This window comes from Harmonia axyridis, chromosome 7, assembly GCF_914767665.1.
Source record: "Harmonia axyridis chromosome 7, icHarAxyr1.1, whole genome shotgun sequence".
NCBI lineage: Eukaryota > Metazoa > Arthropoda > Insecta > Coleoptera > Coccinellidae > Harmonia > Harmonia axyridis.
Window position 1 is genome coordinate 18,278,378 of NC_059507.1, and position 24,173 is coordinate 18,302,550.

General features: G+C 37.5%; 1 protein-coding gene across 5 annotated transcripts in view; it reads right to left on the minus strand.

Annotated features, from left to right (window-relative positions):
- Positions 1-24,173, minus strand: part of LOC123684840 (probable phosphorylase b kinase regulatory subunit alpha) — a 137,916-nt gene that overhangs the window by 89,005 nt on the left and 24,738 nt on the right. For 4 of the 5 annotated variants that reach the window (XM_045624313.1, XM_045624311.1, XM_045624310.1 and 1 more), the window contains exons 3-5: positions 12,682-12,834; positions 12,457-12,630; positions 592-805 (exon numbers count right to left, since the gene is read on the minus strand). In XM_045624313.1, coding sequence (XP_045480269.1) covers positions 592-805; positions 12,457-12,630; positions 12,682-12,834 — 541 coding nt within the window. The remainder of the gene's footprint in view (positions 1-591; positions 806-12,456; positions 12,631-12,681; positions 12,835-24,173) is intronic. The other variant, XM_045624312.1, reaches the window with a different exon arrangement.

A 24,173-nucleotide genomic window follows, 5' to 3' on the forward strand; every position in this document is an offset into this window, starting at 1 on the left:
GTGTCGGTTTTTTAAGGAGTGGTACATAAAATTGACTGAGTTGTTTTACGTCTTGTCTATCATTTACTGTTTTTTCCAAGTTTGATTGTATGTGTATCATCTCCCATATTTCTCTCTGTCTTCGTCTTGGCTCTATTGTTAGTATTTTTGTCTCTTCATAGTCGAATTCGTGTTTTTTTGTCTTTTTATGCTTGTTTAGCGAAACAACACTGCGATAATTGTTCTGTTCATAGATGCATAGTTTCTATGCATCTTACACAGTTCGAATCTATGACAATTCCATTCTACATCAGTTTAACAAGTGATGTAACCGTTTATTCGGGAAATATTCCCCCGAATTACACTCGTGCATCAAAATAACCGGATAATTTCGCATTCCAGCGTGTTTTCTTTGAAAAACTGCATTCGGTCATTTTCATTTTTGGAGAAAGAGCCCGACACCGAAGGTGGAGGGCGGCAGGCAGAAGGGCGGAGGTGGGATGGAGCATTATATTTCAAAATAACACATGATGATAATTTTTTTTAAATGATATTTCAAACCATACTCCAGGCAAAATTATCCAATGATATAGCAAAGAAATTAAATCTTACCTAAATAGGTATACAAATGTGATAATACTCTAGCTGGTTGCACTTCAATGGGTGAGACTTCAGCTATTGTTTGAACAAGAATCTCATGTTCTGCTAGTTTATCTCTGATATCATCATCTTCTGCGAGAATCACTACTTGGACAACAACATCAGGTTTTTTTTCAGAACATAATCTTCTATTGAGAGGGTCCAATTCACCAGGGGCTAAAAAACCCTAAAAGAAAAAAGAGTAAATTTTAAAAATACTTGAAATTGCCAATAAGAGATATAATTTCTAATAATTTTATTATTGGCCCGACTTTAGCGTATACGCTTAGGATATCTCCTCGCCGTCGGCTTCTCACTCCCCGCTAAGAGGAACATTCACTCAATCCCAGATATTTAAAATATCAGACGGGTAGAGCTCGGTCGTGTCCGGTCCTTGTGGTTTTATTATTATTATTATTTATTAACGGCAGTAGACGGTTTATACCGATGAGACTGTCGTGTTAGTTTGAACAATTATCTACAAAATATCACAAAGTGTAACATAAGACACTATCACATTATATATACAGTATAACTTCAGTAGTCCGGGAAGATATCGTTCCGGTACCTGTCCGGATTATTGAGGCGTCCGGATTACTGAAGTGATTTTAATTTAAGAAATAAAACAACTTATAAATTATAAAAATAAGGTTTATTAATCAAGTCTCAAAAAACATATGATTTTTTCATAAAATAAAACAAAACTCCTAAGGGGTTGTCCATTAATCACGTGAGGCTTGAAAGGGGGGGGAGGGGTTTGATAAAAATCACGAAAATATCACAAGAGGGAAGGGGGGGGTGTAGTAAGATATCACGTGTATTTATTTTTTCGTCAAACGCGCGATTTTTAAACAAATATTAAGCGGCACAGCGCGGCGTGTATTGACCTTGACTACATTAAATATATTCATGTACTAGTACAATACATGTTTTTCCTATTATTACACTTTTCGTTCATTATTATTGTTATGGCAATCAAAAAAAACTTGCAACCTGGAGTAGACATTTTTATTATGGTCCTTAATTTCAGAAGAAAGATTATAGTTTATACCTGTATTTAAATTGAGTTAATATTCAGAAAATTTTAAGATTCGTGTAGGTACTAAAAATACACGTGATGTTGAGAAGGGGGAGGGGGGGTGGTCTCAAACCTCACTACGTATCACCAATGGGGGAGGGGGGTTTAAAAAATGCTAAAAAAAGATCACGTGATTAATGGACAACCCCTAAGTACATGTAACACGTTATGAATATATGTACATGTAGGTTTTTTAATATTGTATATATTATGTATGTATGCAAAATGAAATATCTTCTCCTTTTTTAAAAAATACATATCAATTTCAGTTTGGACCTTTTTGGATGCATCTATATCAATTGCCTTTTCTTTAAGCCTTTTCAAAAGTTATAAATCTTCAAGGGTAAGATTATTCTTCTCAGTCCACCTGATAGCTAGACTTTTCTGTGAGTGTAAGTGTCTTATGTGATCAGTTGACTGGATCCATTGCGTCCGGCACGCTCAAAAACAAAGTGCAGAATGAAAGATGCTGCCGCCGCGCTGTTTCCAACCGGCATGTAACCGTTTTTTACATGTATAGACAGGAAAATGCTATTTTATTGCATAATGAATATTTTCGCGCCCGGATTTCAGAGGTAAAAATTTCAAAATGCCCGAATCCCAGCAGTGTCCGGAATACTGGAGTGTCCGGACTAGCGACTGTCCGAACTATCGAAGTTGTACTGTATAGTCTTCTGTCACATATACAGGGTGTTTCAAGTTCGACTGCCTATTAGATTTGAAATCTGAAAATTCGGAATATGACATTGTTCATGATTAAAATATTTTCGAAGCTCCAGCACTTCGGGTTATACGAGAAATGAAAAAAATTAAAAAAAAAACATTTTTTTTTCATTTTATGTCTTAGATATTATTGAGATTTCCATTCTCAATTACTCCTTACTGAAATTTTTGCGTTGGTCCTTATAGTTTTCAAAATATTAAGACAAAACCGAAAAAAAGAGAGAATTGCCAATCACTATTACGTGAATTTCTATGCGTATACTCGATTCACAACTAGAATGATGTAAGAATATCATGGATATCTTGAACTTGAGAAATATCATCACAGTGTATTTCTAATATTGTGCCAAAAATTGTTAACAATATTTGATCATAACTTTCGATTTTCAAATTAGAACCCTATTTTTTATGATTGCGTTGGATTCTACGGAGGAAAATAAGGGTAGTGTCCAAACATGATTATGCTCCCAAATTCAAGAGTTTATCGAGATTTTATGAATTTTTGTATACGTAGGGTCAATTTCATTGAATCTGTTTCTGGAGTGTGTTTCAAAGCAGTATTCTATGATCATAGAATAGTTATTTATAATACAAGTGCAGAAGGCATTGATATTCTTCCACGAGTTCAAAATTCAAAAACGAGCCACGAAGTGGCGAGTTTTTGAATGAACGAGTGGTAGAAGCCTTCTGTACGAGTATTATACATTATTTTCTCTAATTCATTGAATTTTTATTGAAATCAATGAAATATTTCCATAAATATCATTTAGTGATTTTTGCATTGAAAAATGTTGATTGGCAGAACTAATTTCTTTAAGGCAAATTGATGAATTGACAGATAAAGCCGTAGCGGGAAGTTCGGAGTACCAACATATAATAATAAAATATAACCATGAAAACTGTGCGTTTCTTATATATTCTCGCACGATTTTGTTCTACAAGATGTGGAAGAATGAATGGAATAACCACAGAATTGGAGAAATTAAAATATGCAATTATTTCAAAGTGACAGGTGTATTCATTAACGAATCCCTGTTATTCAAATAAAGAAATTCTGGATCTATTCCATATCCACGGTGAATGCAACAGAATTGTTTCGAGAACTTGTCGAGCATTCAATCAGAAATATTCATATTTATCACCAATCAACTAGAAAATATTTCGCAAGTATAAAAAGTATTCTACCGCTTTTTTATATGTATAGCATATTCATCAACTGTGGCACACAGGGGTGCTGCATGATTCTATCTCATATGGTACAGATTTTTTTTCTAGATAGGAACTCCAGTTTAATGGATACTTACAAAGTATGAAACATCCTTTCAAGATATGTATCATCTCATTTCAATTTTCAATGTTACATGATTTCTACCAATAATTCTATTGCATTCATAATGTAATAATAATAACTTATTTATAATACAAGTGCAGAAGGTATTGATATTCTTCCACAAGTTCAAAATGAACAAGTGGTAGAATGAGCCTTCTGTACGAGTATTATACATTATTTTCTCTAATTCACTGAATTTCATTTGAAATTATAGAATTATTTCCATAAATATTGTTTTTCGGCAACCGTCCGGGAAGTGCTCACTTCCCGGACCCTTTTTCTCTGAGAAAGTAGCATTTCCCGGCCTAGTCCGGAAAGTACGTACTTCCCGGACTAGGCCGGAAAAGAATCACGTCGTTCGTGTCATTGTGAATATGAAAATCTTGGTAGGGATATTTTTAATAAATGCAGTTGATCATTACCATAGCAACCGAGATAACGGCTGACAGTTCATATGAAATTAGTTGTCAAAAATTCGCATATTTTTTGATCGCAATCGCAATAAAATATGGAAAGCAGCAGCGATAGTGTTATTCTACACGGTTGCCGAAAAAATATTGTACGCAACACGCCCGAAAATGGTTTTTTTGGACTCACAGACTTTTGTCTATTCTTCCAAAAAAACCCTATGTTCCGGACTTGTTACTTAAATTACTATTCTTTATTGCAGTATCGTAATGAGTTCATTACAGTTCTAAGAACAGTGCTGTAATGAACTCATTACAGCATCGTTTTCAGATATATTTTTCGTTTTGTGGTTGTCTATGCTGACTTCCAATCCTATCAAATTTTGACAAACGTCAATAATTGTCAATAATCAATACAATATAATTTGGGGATCCAGTGAAATTATTTGCTACATTATTCGCAAATTCTATTAATTCTGGTAGTGTTAAATCGATTTCGTCAGACACAATTCACGAATTTAATGGGTAATTGTAAATTATGTCTAAATTCGAAACATACGATTCATATTCAAATTCCGTAATCTGTCAATTTTCGTAACAGGCACACCAACTGCCAAGATACAATACAAAAGTCACTAGGATATATAATCTGAATTTTTCATTGAATTTCGACAATATTTCGCAAAACTTGACTGAAATAGAGAAAATATCGTCTAATACACGTTGCAGAAGGCAATTCCAACATTCATGCGTTCCAAAACTCGCTCCTTCGCTATACTATTAGTGATTTTTGCATTGAGAAATGTTGGTTGGCAGAACAGTTTTCTGTATCACAAATTTGACAGATAATAGATAAATCCGTTCTCTTCTATTTTGTTCCACAAGATGTGCCAGAATGAACGGATTTGCCGCAGAATTAGAGAAAATTATATCCAGAATTTTGTCATTTGAATAGCGTAAATAGTGGAATCGAATCAGTGTAGCTTTGATAATGAAAGCACCTGTTACATGTAATGTAATTAGAAATTTAAATTTCTATGATTATAGAGTATTATGGCTAGTCTGTCTGGAAACAGATGGAATGAAATTGACTCGACGTATAGCATTAATTGATAAAATCTCTAATAACTCTTGAATTATTGAATTTGGAGCATAATCATGTTTGGACATTACTCTTATTTTTCTCCGTAGAATCCAACGCAATCATAAAAAATAGGGTTCTAATTTGAAAATCGAAAGTTATGATCAAATTTTGTTCGCAATTTTTGGCACAATATTTGAAACACCCTGTGATGATATTTCTCAAGTTCAAGATATGCACGATATTCAAATTCCTATTCCTACATCATTTTAGTTTGAGGAAGTGAATTGAGTATACGCTACGCATAGGATTTTCACAGTAAAAATAATTCACGTAATTGTGAATAAGGAAATTCTCTCTTTTTTCGTTTTTTTCTTAATATTTTGAAAACTATAAGGACTAACGCAAGAATTTTAGGAAGGAGTAATTGAGAATGGAAATCTTGATAATATCTCAGACATAAAATGAAAAAAAAGTTTTATTTCTCGTATAACCGGGAGTGCCGGAGCTTCCAAAATATTTTTGCTGAATAGGGCATGATGAACAATGTCATATTCCGAATTTTTAGGTTTAAAATAGACCCCGTTCTCCAGAAACGTCTAATAGGCAGTCGAACTTGAAACACCCTGTATATCACAGTCATTTCCCCTCTTCTGTCCTTTCCACCATCACTCAGGTGGTTCCAATGGTATACCACACTATTGGTAAGAAATTTTCTCCGCAGAAGCTTATTGCATTTTTTCCTTTTTTTTTATTTTGACTTCTCAGATTTGTATTTTGACTAAGATGAAAGATGTCTCCCAAGTTGCAATCATAATGGCCATTTAGTATTTTGTAGGTTTCAATGAGATCACCTCTAATTCTTCTGTCTCTAAAAGTTGACAGGTTTAATTTTGCTAACCTCTCCTCATAATGCATATCCCCAAGCTCTCGATGTATCCTAGTTATTCGCCTCTGCACTCTCTCCATCTGTTCAACATCCTTGATGTAGTATGGATTCCATATAGTTTGAGCATAATCAAGCCTTAGCCTCACATATGACTTATGGAGTTTCAGTATCATTTCTGCTGACATATCTTCAAAGGCTGCCTGGATAAGATCATTAAGTTGGCCCTCTTGGTCATCTGTGTAATATGTGCCTCCCACTTAAGATCAGATGTTATAACGATTCGTAAGTCTTTTTTTTTGGACTGGTGTTATTTCTGTTTGTTCAAAGAAGTATTTTAACTTGGGGTTTTTTGCCCTATGTGTAAAACAAGTCACTTGGAAACTTTCAAGGGCATCTTCCACTCCTGTGTCCAACTTAAAACGCTGTTAAGGTCCATTTGAAGTTCAGCATAATGCAGTAGTGGTTTCTGTAAATAGGTTCACGTCATCAGAAATGAAGCATCCCCGGTGAGAAGCCCCAGATAGAGGTCGCACAAATAGGCTATAAACAGCAGCGGCCCCAGGACCGCCCCTTGCGGGACACCGCTGAGAACCTTATGTTCCTTTGAGAGTGAAGAATCGACACGTACCTGGAAAGTTCACTCGGTGAGGGAACCCTTCAGCAGTCTCAAAAGCTTACTCCAAAATGCTCCAACTTGTAAAGCAGAAATTCTATCACTATTTTGTCGAAGACTTTTTCGAAATCAAGATATACGACATCAATTGGTTCGTGATTGTCATCAGCTATCCATAGTGGTATGAGCACACCGAGCAGCTTAGCAGAAGACTAGCATCGGCTTCATTCTCGTTGTTTTCTCTGAGAATGCATGTGAGCCTGGAAGTTCTCAAGGTTGTTTACTATGCCAACTTTCAGTCAGTCATGTCAAATGGGATTATCTTTTGGGGGTCTAGCTCCAACTTGGATGGGATTTTTGTGGTTCAGAAACTTAACTTAATGAAAAATGTTAGAAATGAAATACAGGGAGACTTGTCGGGGAAAATTTAGGGAGTGTGGATTGCTGACTGTGTCTGCCCTATACATATATCGATGTCTTCTTTCAAAAAAAATAACAGTGATTGCTTCAATCAGTATGTCTCCAGAAGCTGTACCAGACACACCCACTGTTCAGACTCACTCTCAGCAAGAAGAGTGTCAAGTTCATATGTATGAAAATTTTCAATTCTCTTCCTATGTTTTTACGGTCAATTAATGATTTGAAAAAGTTTTAAAAAAGGCTTTTGAGTTTTTGTTGAATCAAGAACCATACAATTTGCAAGAATTTTTTTTCAGTACTTCTTAGAATATTGTAATTTGTGACGTGTTCTCTTCTCATGTATGTCCATATGTTGATTATGGGGTAAAAAGAAGTTTTTTGGAGGTCGGCATGCTGAGACCCCAATTCCTTTAGTCGCCTTCGAGCTGTCATTGGTGTTTTGTTCATTCCTGACTATTTCATGATTCTTGTGAGTATCCTGCGAGGCTGTTTCCTGTTTGCCATAACAACAACACGTATTTTTTGCTCATCCTGGTAATTTAATTTTTTTTCGACCACATCATCCTTTACTTCGTGGGCTTCATATGTCATTTTTCATCCATTTTTTTTCTTTATTCGATTTATTGTTGCTCTCACAACTTTAGTAATGGATGCTATTTTTCTGTTGGAGTAATCTGTATTTCATACCAAAGATTTTATCCCAGATGTTTTTCTAGGTGTGAAGTCTTTCGATTTTCCATTATAATTTAAATTTTTTTCAATCTAGTGGTGTAACAAACACAAAACAAAAACTTGACTGTTAATCACGTGGAAATAGAGCACAACAATATAAAACGTCGATAAAAGTACCAAAACAAACCTTAATGTCTCAGAAAACCATGAATTAGGTGAAAAAAGACAACCCCACCGCGAGGCTAGTTATGTAAAACTAAAAACACTGATGCATTATGGCGCATGAGCTAATTGGTTGGGGTATCTGAAGTGTTACAGGTTTTGCTTTTATGAATAAATATAGTCTAGTATCACCATTGAACGAGAAAACGCAGATTAAAACCCTCCGTACCCTAATTTCAGTTGATTTCATAAAGAAGTGTTCAATATTTTGAGGCACTAATAATTTCATCACTCACTGTAAATGCTGGAAGAAAGTTTGTCTAGAATTTAATTCTAATAGAGATTGGCAGGTTCTGAAGAATTTATGGGAGAATTTAAAAGAAAAAAGGCTAAATTAGTCATGACAAAACGTAGGCAGAACATGTATAACACAGGTTCATATCATGTTTTGAAATATATAGGTTGCCATTCTAGTCATGAATGAATCTTTATTATCATTTCAAATTTGTCTATATTCAGGTGGAGATCCAGAGGTGAACATCCCAGAAGATCCAATTATAGACTTTGAATTGAGTCTGATAAAACCAATAGTGGCAGGAATGAGTAATTAATTTGATGATTTTTTATCTCAGACATTTGCAGAAACAAATGATGTTGAGTTTGTGGAAACAGAAGAATTAGAAGGGAAGCAGCAAGTAGACCAAGTTGCTACTGTGAGTTATATTAACTATTTTATTGAGCTGTGATAATTGTGTATATTTGTGAAGAATTCTAATAGTAAAATGGATTTAGGACTGGTCAAAATTCAATCCATCAATGCTCAGAACACCACTCAGCAAAAAATTGAAGGGATTGACTGAGGCCAAACCATCTTTGTCGAAATCACCCTCTCCGCCAAAAAATTTAAACACAGCTCGCTCTTCAGAATACAGTACTGTTTTAAAAGACAACAACCTTAAACAGAGCAGAATTGAAACTTTAAGGATTGCGAATGAACAGGCTGGAAAAGAGCATGCTATTAAAGTAAAAATATTAAAATTGCAGGCGGAGCAGGAAATTGACAACCTACACCAATAAGAGAGGAAAAGTATCAAAAAGATATGAAAAGTGAGCAAGAAGAGTTAAAAACTCAGTTGTTAAGATTAGAGTTGCAGATGGCGAATAACAAATTATAGGAAGAATTTTTATTTTATAATAATATAATTATAGCAATTCGAATAAAAATTATTAACTATTCCCCAATGAGTTTATGGACTTCCAACCAACAATAATCTTATAGATAAATTGATATTGAGAATTATTAACTTGATTTAAAAAATGAAAAGTACTCACTTATCAGTTGGATATTCTAACTGATTCTCAATTTTCTCTAAAACAAAGAGGACAATTTTATTTTATAATCGAAATCTCATTGCAAAATCTTTCTCGTTAAGATTGTAGAAATGATCTTCTCTAACTATAATCCACCTTGGACGTCAAATCTGAAAATCTTCGTCACTACTGTCGCTATATTCAAATGCCAGTTCGAAAGCCCTCTGCATTTTTCTCACTTTTATTATTATACAGGGTGTTTCCTAAACATGCGGCAAAAATTCAGGGGGTTGTTCCTTGGACTATTCTAAGAATATTTTGTCCTTTGATGATTTTTGAAAAACCTATTTGTTTCGAAGATATAGGGGAAACAAAATTTCAGATAATAACATTTTATTATGAAAAATTACATGAAAATTCAACTCAACCTACAAAAACTGTTGAAATTGACCACCTCTAGCCAGCATACAAGCATCGAATCTTCTCCTCATTGACTGCCGAACCCTTTCAAAAACACCAGGATCATTTCTTATTAAGTTACACCCAGCAAACGAATTCAAATGAAAACCGTGTTTAATCTGTATTCCTTTACCATCTGCACTTATCAATTTTTAGTCAAAAAACTGGCCGTTTTTAGTAATTGGAATGTTGTTAAACAAATTTAAAAATAAATTGTACCTACTTAGTAAACACAGTGCGGTACGCATTTTTATTTGAACTATTATTAATTTTAAAAATATGAAAAATGTTGTTCGCCCTGTATCTTCGAAACAAAGAGGTTTTTCAAAAATCATCCAAGGACAAAACATGCTTAAAATAGTCCAAGGAACAACCCCCTGAATTTTTGCCGCATGTTTAGGAAACACCCTGTATATTAAAGATGAATTGACTATTTCAACAAATGTTCATCAACTCGAAAATGCCTATCAAGTATCAAGTTATCATAGACTACTGGTATTAATAACAAATGTTAACACGAACCTAACGAAAGAACATTAAACCAAGTTAATAATAATAATTTTTTTTACCCAACAGGAAAGTTCCCAGACAGGGTAACAAATTAGATTAACTCAAAGAAAATACATGTGAATTCCCTAAAAATTCGTCAAGAACTCCAAAATAATGATAGATACAAAGATGGAAAAAACCCAAAATACACAACTATAATAAACGTGTAACTAACTAAAAGTAACGGGTGTTTTTTTTTTCGAGGTATATAACTTTAAGTTGGCATTACTGTTCAAGATGGTGACCGATTTAACAGCTGTCAAGTGATTTATTCTCAGTTCGGTTTGGTAATTCATCATGAATAGACTCACGCCTGAACAACGCTTGTAAATAGTGCAATTTTATTTCGAAAATAATGGTTCTGTGCGGAATACGTATCGCGCACTACGTCCATTTTATTTTGTTTAGCGATGAAGCGCACTTCTTGTTGAATGGCTACGTCAACAAACAAAACTGCCACATTTGGAGTGAAGCTAATCCTGCGCAACATGTCACACAGCTCGTGCCACAATCGATTTAGTGAAAGACGCGTTTGGTGACCGCCTAATTTCACGTTTTGGACCTGTGAATTGGCCTCCAAGATCTTGTGATTTAACACCGCTAGACTACTGTCTGTGGGGCTATGTAAAGTCACTGGTCTATGCGAATAAGCCACAAACCTTTGACCATTTGGAAGACAACATTCGCCGTGTTATTGCCGATATACGGTCACAAATGTTGGAAAAAGTCATCGAAAATTGGACGTCCAGATTGGACTGCATCCGAGCCAGCCGTGGCGGTCATATGCCTGAAATCATATTTGAAATGTAATGGCACAAGATTATCTTGCGGATAAATAAAATTCATGTCAATCGAATAATCCATCGTTGCTTTATTGCAATTTAAAGTTCTATAGCTCTCAAAAAAACACCCTATATTACTGGCCAAAAATGGTCAGTTACTTTCCTTAACGTCAGTTAGGTCTAATCTCCATTTATATTATTGGTGAAATTGAAAACGGAATTTAGAGAAACTAAGTCTTGGTTTTAGATGTTGGTGAAATCGGCCCGAGCACATCAAAATCTAAAGTTAACATAACTATGTCAGTCAAACGCGATGACATCTCGTAAATCGGGCTTGTCTATCGAAACACACTCTGTTACTGAAACGGAATATGTCGAGCTGGAGATTCAAACTGATTTTCAATCAGGAGAAATCGCAAATAACATAAAAAAGCTAATATTGATTCCAGAAATCCTTGGATCTAAGAAATTATATTTCGCAAAGAAGCGTATCCTGTGTATAAAATGCTGACAAAATATCAGTGTCTCTGCTGGAAACGAAGGTACCAAGCAGGTATGCGGGCAGTTCCTATGGAAATAAAGGATGATTATAAAAATGAGTTTAGGTCAATTGATAGTTTTGGATGAGTTTCCCAGAGAAAGCAAACTGGTGGTATTATGATATATGTAAAAAAATAATATTGAATTTAGATCATCAAAAACATTTATCTTGGAGGAAAAATACTGATTTAGAGTGTTGAAGACTAGGATTGGCTCATCAAAATAGATTCTTGCATAGCTCGTCTCTACCATTCGCTTTCATCATCTGGTGCAAATTTCCTTAAAAAAATTGAAGAATATTTCTGATACTCTTTTTCTCAATAATGACATATGTATTCTGTCGATGACTTTATTTTGGATCACTTAAATGATAATTATTTTCATGTTAAAAATTCGAAAAATTTAAAGCAACGTAAGGGATAATTACAGAGCCGACCAGAATAACAAATGGTAGTAAGTATTCCTTATGAGAACATGTTTTGTCGAATCAGGGTAATATTTCAATGAGAGTGCCCAAAATATCTTCCTCGACATTATCATTGCGAACAAGGAATAGATATATTGGACATGTCAGTATCATGTGCTCACTTTCATCAAAATTTCTCAATATTTGTATTTCTAAATGACAAAAATTAATTTATTATCGCTTTTGTAATTGTCTTTTCCCATTAATTAATTTGCTTCAGCAGATAAATGGTGTATGGAACAAATGAATCATTAAATAAAAAGAGTATCCTGCAACCATACATCTTTTCAATTTGGATTTCCATCTTATTTAAAAAAAGTACTAAATCTTCAAACGACAATTCCCTAATTTCTTACCTCTTGAAGTAGTTTACCAACAATATATAAAGACTGGGCCCAAAGAAAAGGGCATAAACCTAAAGGAACTCTTTCTTGGGTTCCTGGTTCTTCATATTCCTTATGTACAAATTCATTAGGGACTGCATACAATTCTGGTACTAATTTTATTCCATCTTCTGCTCTGATCATTATCTAAGAATGAGAGGTAAAAGAAATGCCTTTCAAATTTTATTTCTAATTTACCTTTTCCAACTGATTTAGGTAATTTACAGCAGTTTCCTTATTTCCTTGGAAGCAATGATCTATAATCAAATAACAGAAGAATAATGGCCATTCACATTCAATATTCTGGAACATTCTCAACTCCCAAGGTTCATAATATAATCTTCTTGGGTCCTAAAATTAACACTTCATATTAAGTACAGTATTTCAAAAATTCTTCAAAGTATTTGAAAAATTGCAGAAATACGCAACCTCAACTTTTCCTATAAGAAAATAAAAATGTTCGAAATTACTTGGCCATATTTAATTTTTCTAGAATAAGAAATCAATGAAACAACACAAATTTAGATATTAAGTATTGAAATGATGAAATTCCCACTGCTTCATTTGAGGTTATCATCAAGATCAAGTTTGCAGTATCTACCATAAAACCAAAGCATAAAATGAATATTATTCATTTGAAAAAATAATTAAGTTTATTCAACTTATAGATATTTTTTATTTCGAAATGCTTAGGCGAAACATGTGGATGGACTTTTAAAATAAACTAACTTAATTACTTTTTAGAATGCATAATGTTTATTTTATTTATTATAATTTCAACCATAGGGCCAGTTGCACCGTTCAAAAAATAAACATTGTTTTCATAATCAATATTTAGTGTTACATATTTAGATACATATTTTTTATTTTTTTTCCAGAGATAACTTCACGAAATTCAGTTTGAAGCCATTGGCCAAATTGAGATTCTAATGTTGTGTTCAGATTTTTTTCTGTTGTCCATTGTTTCAGAGACGCGATAATCATTTTTTTTCTCGTGGACGCTATATGGGTTCTCCTTATAGGGTGATAAATAAAAAAAATTACGAATTCAACAAAGTATCACACTCTAGAAAGATATCGAGTCTAGCTACGCAAATCATATATAGAAATATCGGTTAGGACCGACTATTATCAGATGGGTTCGTGAAAAAAATTGTATTCTAAATTTATTTAGATTCCTTCTTACTTACGGAAATTTATTTTATTCTAAATCGTATTCAGTGATTTAATAAAAAAAAAATCAAAACAGACGTACCGAAACTTTTTACATAAGCGGGTGACATTCATTGAGCTAAATATTAATTGTGCTCATTTTGGTTGGCCAAATCAAAATTAACCATCAATATGATGTTTATCCAAATATGATATCGGATAAATGATGGAACATGGGCATGGGAAAGTTAATCCATTGGTTTTTTTTTTTTCATATTTTTCCCAAACAAAATTCTAGAAATTAGATTGGGAATTACCAATTTTCATTTCATTCATTCATTCTCCTTGGGTTACTTTCGATTATGATTCCTACGTGATGGCGTGGAGACCTTCTGTTAGACAATGGTTTATGTTGATGGCAATTTATATTGCTGATACATTAAATAACCAGATATATAATTAATATCATACGATGATATTATTCGTTTGGATATTGTACTAAATATTGTACTCATTGTTATTTTCATCAATTTTCATTTCATTTGAAATGAGAAAATGAAAAAAAGTTTATGGATCAATTTTTAGTACCTACTCAAAAACTAGAAATTCTTGAGTTCAACGTTTGAAATCGCTAGGAAAGACAAAATTTGACAATTTACGTTTTGGAATATATGTATAGAGTTATAATATCGAATAGGTAGAATCCGTACGTCTGAAGCTTTTCTCGGAAAATATGAGAACTATAAACATGAAATTTGGAAAAAAAAGTTGTTATCAGATCTTATAGCACATTGATCTTTCATACTCAGGATTAGGATACATTAATTTTGAAGACTAAAAAAAGGAAATTTAAAATCTCATTTTCAGAAATTGACCTCATCAAAAATCAGTAGTTATATTGCATTGATCCTCCATGCTCAAGATTTCGATCCATTCATATTGAAGGCAAAAAAAGGATTCAAATTTATAAAGATTCTCATTTTCAGAAATTGAATAGTTACAAAAATCAGTTGTTATATCCCAATGATTCTCCATACTCAGGATTACGATCCATTAATTTTGAAGGCAAAAAAAGACTCAAATTTTTTCCGAAAATTCTCATTTTCAGAATAAAAATACTCATAAAAATCAGTTGTTACATCGCCATGATTTTCCATACTCAGAATTACGATCCATTAATTTTGAAGGCAAAAACAGGACTCAATTAAATAAAAATTATCAATTATTTCATGGCAACAGCTGTCAAGTTTTGGCGCAGGTAAACTCGAAAAATCTGCCGACAAGTGCTGTCTTACAGTTTTTCCAACTAGAAACCATTTGTTTCTACCCGTACTCCTATTCTGACTGCATTGGAAAAGAGTCATTTCATGTTTTAATAACTGGCCGCCTTTTCATATCTCCAAAAAATATAGTCTTGATTCTTGAAAACATGAGGATGATCCGCTTCGCTGAGTTTATCAATATTCCCTGCAATAAAAACCTCCAAACCGTCTTTACTAAGCCGCCTGTTCAATGAATAACATATGGCAACCCAACCAATATAAGCAGCATTGCCTATTACCCTAATTGGAAGAGGGATGAAGTGTATTTCACAAAGACAAATAACAATATTATCTTCGCTTTCGAATTCAATTCAATTCAATTCAATTCATTTATTTCCAAAGACAATTTTACAATTGTATAGGAATAGTCAAATCCAAACATATATTATCAATATTAAACTACAAAAAAATTAAAAACAAGATAACATATCATATTAAAATTTTCAAATATTCGTCCACACGATAAAAACAATTCTCAATAAAAAAAGATTTCAACTTGATTTTGAACTCATTTAGTGATTGACAAGTTTTAATATTATTATTAAATAAATACAATATTAGTTGTCATCATAAGAATGACCATGCTCTAATAAGAGTCTTCTTGATTTCCTGTAGAAATCAAATTTGATAATTTAACATGATACTCCCAAAAGGCAAGAGAGTAATAGGATCACAACAAATAGATCCTTGAATCTCTTGTTACCCATATCGAAAAGAATTGACAGCTAACTAAACTGAACAAAGGTATGAACAGACCGACGCGGGACTGTGGGAGCGGGAAAGAAACTTTTGCGGGATGGAAATCAACGGTATTGAGCAGTAAAACTTCTTCTTCCGAAAAACTGTCACTTTCATACATAATTTCAGATTCATCCTAATAATCGTGTCTCATTGTTTTCGCGTAGGTGTGCATGCTATGCATCTGCAGGTAATTGTCCGCAAAAAGGGGTTTGCGGTCAATTTCAGATGAATTTTGCTACTAATATTGAACAACCAAAAAATTGTGAAATGCAACTTACCCCAACGGGCTGCAGAAGAAACCTAGGCGAATCACCGCTAATCTGGTTCCAAAAAGGAGGTTCCAAGGAAGGGAATTCAGGGGAATTTACCTCCCTTAAGTACCTATGGCTTCACCTGGTTGATGATAAATTCAGGGCACTTCACGAATAGTTGTTCAATATTATTTTGATCACTAACACTAGTAGATGACGATGAAGAAGATAGATGAAAATAAATTAAAATTAATTATGATGAGTTATCAGAAGATTAATTAATTTGTCTCTTTTGAAACTTTTCTATATAAGCACGTACGATCGATATTAAAATCTGTTCTGATTCTCCGCTGACAGCCGATACGAAATCAGATTCTACCGGGGTCGGTCGAGAAGAATTACGACCGTAGTTCACGACTGAACATGCCGCCCGCCCTGAAGTGTCCCTTCAGTAAGATAACTGAACTGAAGAAGTGAACAGACGAAATAATTCAGGAGCAATCTACTGAGTTGGAAGAGGACACAATTTAACGACTGGTCGCCGAATTGTCCCAGACGCAGTGGCAACATCAGCAACGCGGGTTGTGGAATCAGCTCCCGGAAAAACAGATGATATACGACCGATAGACCACTTTAGAGGAGGAAGATTGTCATCTCGAATGACGACAACGGTGCCTGGAAGGATAGAAGTAGATGGGTGCAACCACCTGTGACGTTGCTGCAAGGTGTGCAGGTACTCCGTACGCCAACGCTTCCAGAAGTCCTGCTGAAATCGTTGGACTAGTTGCCAGCGAGACAGACGGTTTACTGATACGGAACTTACATCGTTATCAGGAGGAGCGGTGAGGGAGCGAAAAACCAAAAAATGCCCTGGTGTGAGAGATTCAAAATCAGAAGGATCAGACGAAGGGAGATACAGAGGACGAGAGTTGAGAATTGCCTCCACCTGAGTACAGACGGTGAGAAACTCCTCGTACGTGAGTTTTTGCTCGCCGATAACGCGAGTGAGATGATGCTTAGCAGATTTGACAGCAGCCTCCCAAAGGCCACCAAAGTGAGGGCTGGAAGGAGGTATGAATCGCCAGTAAGTGCCAGAGGAAGAGGCGGCATCACACAGACTTTGCTGATGTTGTGGAGCAGCCAATAAGCGGCCAAGGTCACGAAGGTAATTATGCGCACCCACGAAGTTGGTCCCGTTATCCGAAAAGATAACAGAAGGATTACCTCGGCGTGCAACAAAGCGACGATAAGCAGCAATGAAAGCTGAAGTGGATAGCTCAGACGCTAACTCTAGGTGAACCGCTTTAGTAGTGAAACAGATGAAGACGACTAGATATGCCTTGGTGCTGACGGCTCCGCGCAGTCGCGCACTCGTCACATAAAATGGACCGGCGTAGTCAACGCCAGTGGTAAGAAAAGCCATAGCAGAAGATAACCGCTCAGGCGGAAGATTGCCCATTGGCTGAATGAGAGGACGAGGTTTGCAGGAGAAGCATCGGTTACATTTTCGTAGACGGTTACGAAGTACGTTGCGGCCATCCAAGATCCAGAATCGTCGACGAATGAACGAATGCGTAGCTAAGGCACCGGCGTGAAGTAGACGATAATGGGCATCATCAATGATCAGATGCGTGAGATGATGATTTTTGGGTAGAAGAACAGGATGTTTGTGTTTATAAGGTAGTAAGGAGGCTGAAAGGCGACCACCGACACGTATAAGTTCATGATTGTCGCGAAAGAGATGGAGTTTCATGACAAGCCGATGACGAGAAGAAGGTTTTTTAAGTTCAGCTAACTCCTCAGCGAAATGCAGAGACTGAACTAGACGTATCAAACAAATTTCAGCTTCTTGAAGCTCAATAGAGGAGAGGAAACCTGAGCGAGGGAAAGATGGACGACGAGCATTTACCATGAAACGTCGACAAAAGGCAGTTACGCGCTTGAGACGAAGATACGAAGAGAAACGTTCTATGAAGGTGGGTTCATTGGAGATGGCCGCTAACATTAAGGAGGAGATCGGCTTTGCTTCGTCGTCCACCTGTTCAGTTTGAGATGAATCGACAGAGGAAAGAGGCCACGAGGATGGGTCGAGAGACAACCAAGGAGGACCGCGCCACCACAATGGGTGGTGATGAATATCTGAGGGCATCAATCCTCGAGAGGCGCAATCAGCTGGATTCAGATATCACATGCCTCCAGCAATTAGAAGGAATTAAATCCTGTATCTCAGCGACTCGATTGCCAACAAATGTCTTCCACCTGTGACTCTCACCACGGATTCACGACAAGGCAACGGAAGAATCGCAAAAGGCAATATAGTCAGCACTGAGATTCTGTAAAACGCGGGTAGACAAATGATGCATGAGTTTTGCGAGAAGATGTGCACCGCAGAGTTCTAGACGAGGCAGGGACATTGCCTTACAAGGAGAAATTTTGGATTTGGCCGCTAGAAGAGACACGTGGAATCGACCGGACGATGTAGGAGTGCTTAGATAAACGACTGCAGCATAGCCGGATTCAGAGGCATCACAGAAGCCGATGAAGCGATGAGCAGAAGAAGAAACGGCAGGGATGAATCGTGCTATGTGAAGCTCTGTCAAAGTGGGAAGCTGGGATTGAAACTGCAACCACCGGTTTTGAATCTCATTCGAGAGAGGTTGATCCCATTCTAGATGAAGTAGACAGAGCTGACGAAAGAAGATTTTGGCATAAAAAGTGACTGGAGTTAGCCATCCCAAAGGATCGAAGATTCTCGCCATCTGACTCAGCACATTCCATTTGGTGACTGTCGTTGAGTTTAAACGGACGGAATAAAAGAAGTGATCAGATGCAGGATTCCATCCAAGTCCCAGAATTTTGAGACTTGGTTCACGGTCAAGAAGAAGGGGGTCAATAGAGGAGGATTCCCTACGATGATCAGATGGGATACCGTCTAGCAGGGGAAGATGATTAGTAGCTCATTTGCGCAGCTCAAAACCACCCGCCATGAGCAGGTCTTGAACCTGCTTTCGCAATTCAAGAGCTTCAGATTCAGATGAACAGCCGATCAAGATGTCATCGACATAAATCTCATTCAGCAAGACTTGCCTTGCCGGAGGAAATCTGAGTCCGTCGTCCGAAGCTAGCTGATGAAGGGTTCTAAGTGCTAGGTAAGGAGCCGAGGAAACTCCATAGGTGACTGTGTTCAGACGATAATATTGGAGGGGTTCCCGTTTGGAGAAACGCCAGACGATGCGTTGATAATCCCTTTGCTCAGGGCGTATCAGGATCTGTCGATACATCTGTCTGATATCGGCAGTAAAAACAAATTGATGTAGACGAAAACGAAGCAGAAGAGTGGAAATGTCCGCTTGCAGCTTCGGGCCGGTAAGCAGAAGATCGTTTAGGGATTTGCCATTAGCAGATGCGCAAGAGGCGTTGAAGACAACTCGAATTTTAGTAGCAGGATCATCTGGACGGTGTACAGGATGATGAGGAATATAATAAGGTTCATATCGAGGATGGTCAAATGATTCAGGAACCAATTCCATGTGACCACTCGAGAGATAATCTCGCATAAACTCATGATAGGCGACACGAAGATCAGGGTTATTTTCTAGACGATGTTCTAATCGAAGAAACTGCCTAGTCGCCACATTGACAGAGGTACCCAGATGATAAGATGAGAAGGGCAAACCAACAGTGTATCTGCCAGTGGAGTCACGAGTGACTTCAGCGCGATACAGAACTTCACTCTCCTTCTCGGCAGGGGTCAAAGGAAGCACGTCAGGTACTTTATCAAGTTCCCAAAAACGCCGAACGATGTTGACAAGTTCCTGATCTGAATGACGCGGGGAACTCATAGGGTCCGCGACGACAGGAGAACTTATCACATCAGATGATGAGATACGGGCAGAAACATCAGAAGAATCAGTATTGTCCGAAGGAACATGGCAGGCGGCCTCTGGTAGAAGGACATCGGGCTGAGAAGGGGATGGAGAAGACACAGCAGATGATGACCCTGCTGAAAATGAAGGAAAAGAGTTTTGACTAGAAGGTCGAATGCGACCATGAACAGTGGCCGGTGAAAAGGACACGTCTTTTGTCTTCCTCCGATGGCGAGCATACGGCCCATAAAGTACCCAACCTAAGGTGGTAGATAATGCACCTGGAAGCTCAGACGATGGGCACAAGGTGCCAGGAAGAACTAGATGAGGAAGGACATCCGAGCCGATCAACATTCCAATGGCACGAGGAATAAAAAAGAGTGGATCAGCCAGGCTGAGTTTCTGAAACTCAGGCCACCGGCCGTTGAATGCTTTGACAGGAAGAGGATCTGTTTGGCTGTCAATAACGTAAGCTTTGATGATAAGATTGGGAGGATCCCCTTGGTGATAGAGAGTGACGTATGCGTACCCCTGAATGCGAAACTGATCCGCGTTACTCAAGGTGCGAAGTTGGATGGTTTCAGGGTGGATGAATAGACGAAGCTTGGAGGCCCACTCACGGGTGATGAGGGTGTGCTGGCAGCCGGAATCCAGGAGACCACGGCCGAACACGACATTCCGCTGGTTATCAAGACGTATCCAAGCGGTAGGCATGAGATAGTCAGGATTATTGGTCTGACGCAAAGAAGACCGCGTAGATGAAGATAGATGATAAGAAGAGAACAAACGGAAAGACGAAGACAGAGTTTGTTTGACGGAGTAAGACAACCGCGAGATGACCAGTGCAGTCATTCGGAACCACTTCCAGAGGAGTGGGAAGAATCAAGGGGTGGTGAAGCTGGCGAGGCTCGAGACGACACTGAACCTGCCGCCTCAGGGCTCCGGCGTGACATCATCGAGATCCCTGCTGATCAAGCCCTTATTGAGGTGCCCCGAGAGGTGACAGCACGGGTTGGCTCCTCTGATGAAACAGAGGGCGAAGAAGGACGTTCTGCCGTTGAAAGGGATTTCCTTCCAGCATAGGAAACGGAAGGGGATGCAGTGGCAGCAGATGCCGCGGCAGCAGATGCCAGATGGAGAATTGTATGGTGTCGTCCCCCGCATGTGTGACAGCTCTGACTCGAACTGCACTTAGCGGTGGCATGGAAAGACGACATGCAATTTCTACATAGTCGCCTTTCAGTCACGAAAGCTCGTCGCTGATTAACGTTCATGGCCTTGAACTCACGACACTGGCGAACAGAATGATTCGCCGAGCAAAACACACACGCGGAAGACGACGAAGGGCACGCAGCGTAAGCAGGGCGGCGATGATACACACCAGAGGATGAAGGCACAGACGATGGGGAAACAGATGCTGAGCCTGCTGGAGATTGAGGTCTTAATGATCCCTTCGGCTCAATGGATGAGGTGACGGAAGTGCTTTCCAACACTCGCAACTGTCGATTGGTGAATTCGAGCAACTGAGAGAGAGTGGGAAAGTGGCAAGTGGCGAGATGGTATATCGAGGTTGCGCAAAGCTAGAGAAAACAAGAGGAAGTCAGCCAGATCTGAAATGGGTAATGCCTTGATGGCATGAATGGCATTCTGATGCGTCGTGACGAATTTCTTCAATTGTAATAAGGAAGACACAGATGCGGGCCGTGAATCCAATATCTGATTCACATAAAGATTCGCCAACCGACGAGGGTTTTGATACCGGGAGTGAAGGGCTTGATAGGCCAGAGGGTAATTCACCGAATTTAATTGAAAGCCAGAGATGACAGATGCTGCTTCACCAGAGATGGCAGATGCCAAGAGGTGAAACTTCTGAACGGGCGCCAGGGAATTGTTCTGATGTACTAAGGCATCGAATAGAGCGATGAATCCGGGCCATTCCTCAACCTTGCCCTGAAAGCAAGGCAGGTCAACCCGCGGAATAGGTAGCTCAGCCGATGACAATGATGGCGCCTTAACAGACGTAGATGCGGTTAGACGACTATGTAGGCAAATTTCAAAAAATGCCTCGAATTTTGATGGTGATCCGATCTGACCAGGCTCCTCTAGCTGAGAATTGAGTTGGACAACTAACTCATCAGCCTCTCTGAAAGTCTTTTCCACTTTGACCAACTCAGTCAGACACATGTTGGCCACATCGACATCTGTGGTCGAATTCTTTATTAATTTAAGAGGAGTAGATGCCGCAGAAAATGCATTCTCGCGCTTGATGACAGATGTTGCTAAAGAGGCCTTCAATTTATCCATTGACGGCATTTTAAATTGTCGACTGACCCCGGTATGTATATCGGTATAAATTAATTCCGAAAAATCTAAGAAGAACAGACGATGTGTTTATCGTTGAAGATAATGAACAGATGACGCGCGATAAGATAACCGTGTTATGAATTTTCAATAACTACCCAATTAATGAATGACAATCAAATCACGAATTCAATCAGATGAACGGAAATGACAATTAGACTGAATTTAGGGGGTTTTAAGATACTATTCCCAGGTTTCGGCACCAATAATTGTCCGCAAAAAGGGGTTTGCGGTCAATTTCAGATGAATTTTGCTACTAATATTGAACAACCAAAAAATTGTGAAATGCAACTTACCCCAACGGGCTGCAGAAGAAACCTAGGCGAATCACCGCTAATCTGGTTCCAAAAAGGAGGTTCCAAGGAAGGGAATTCAGGGGAATTTACCTCCCTTAAGTACCTATGGCTTCACCTGGTTGATGATAAATTCAGGGCACTTCACGAATAGTTGTTCAATATTATTTTGATCACTAACACTAGTAGATGACGATGAAGAAGATAGATGAAAATAAATTAAAATTAATTATGATGAGTTATCAGAAGATTAATTAATTTGTCTCTTTTGAAACTTTTCTATATTAGCACGTACGATCGATCTTAAAATCTGTTCTGATTCTCCGCTGACAGCCGATACGAAATCAGATTCTACCGGGGTCGGTCGAGAAGAATTACGACCGTAGTTCACGACTGAACAGCAGGAACAATAAAAGTATAAACAGACCGACGCGGACTGCGGGAGCGGGATCGATGCGTTAGATGCAGCAGCGGACAGATTGCATAGCATGCACACCAACGCGATAATAGTAAGACAAAACTACTGTGCGATTCCGGGAACACACTGCACTCTGCAAACCGAAATTAATTTGCAGACATCCCGCAATTCGCATGCGTTCTATTCGTACCGGTATGCACTGCTTCATATCCGCCGCACATAGGTCAATTTTAACCATCTACGCGGCCAAAATTGGATTTATAAAACTAACGATAAGCATTTAAAAAAAAATTATCGTCGATTAGAAAAGATTCCAGGTAATCCTAAATCACTCATTATAACCACCCCAGGTACATCCTGACCGTGCACAGATAGTTGGACTTGACCATCAACCAGTGCGCTCTTCTTCGAGATCACAGAGTTTCAAACAACAACAAATTTTAACATAAATATTTCTTTACCGGTATCAGTTTTTGGAGTGAAAGTGATGGATTTCGATAACCCTGGTAATATTCTTCATTTCTAATAAAATTTACTTAGCCTCAATGCAAAATTAGTATATTTACGTAGTATCTAACAAAGAGTGTTTTCTTAAACAAATTTTGAAGTAACTTTAAGCTTCAAAAGTTAATTTGTTGTAGTCCTCCGTTAAACCCCATGATTATTCTTTTTTTATCATGAAGTACCATCCTTTCCTTAGTAAATGTTACAAAAATTTCCTGCAGAAATTTGCAGATGATAAAAATAGGGCGATTTTTAACGACATAGTATTTGTCAACAAAAATTTCAATTTTTTTATTATTTCGATAATCATTGTTTTTCGTTATTTTAGTAACTGCCGGAACATCAGGTGTGAAAACTGTTACTCGGAGTTACCTTTATGGAATAATGAAAGACCAAATTTTGAAGCAAAACTCGATTATCTGGAAAATCACTTACTATCGAACTATGGCACTAGTGATGATAATTTAAAAACAATTAAACAACGATTTCAATACATGGAGAAACTATAATTGAAAAAGCTTTGCTATCAATAGGTCAATCGTCGAAGGAGGCTGCAGAAGCGAGTAATAAACATTTCCGCGTATATCGTGAGAATTTCGCTAGAAAGTTTTCTAGAGAACAATGCAACCTTGATGTATATCACAGATTACTATTGACTTCGGATCCATTGATAAGCAGTCTGAGGCCCAAAAAAACATCAATATCAAAAAGTTTTTGTCCTGAAACAATAAAAATGCTATTGACGGCAGATTCCAACACGAACCCGATTCAGATTGCGAGGA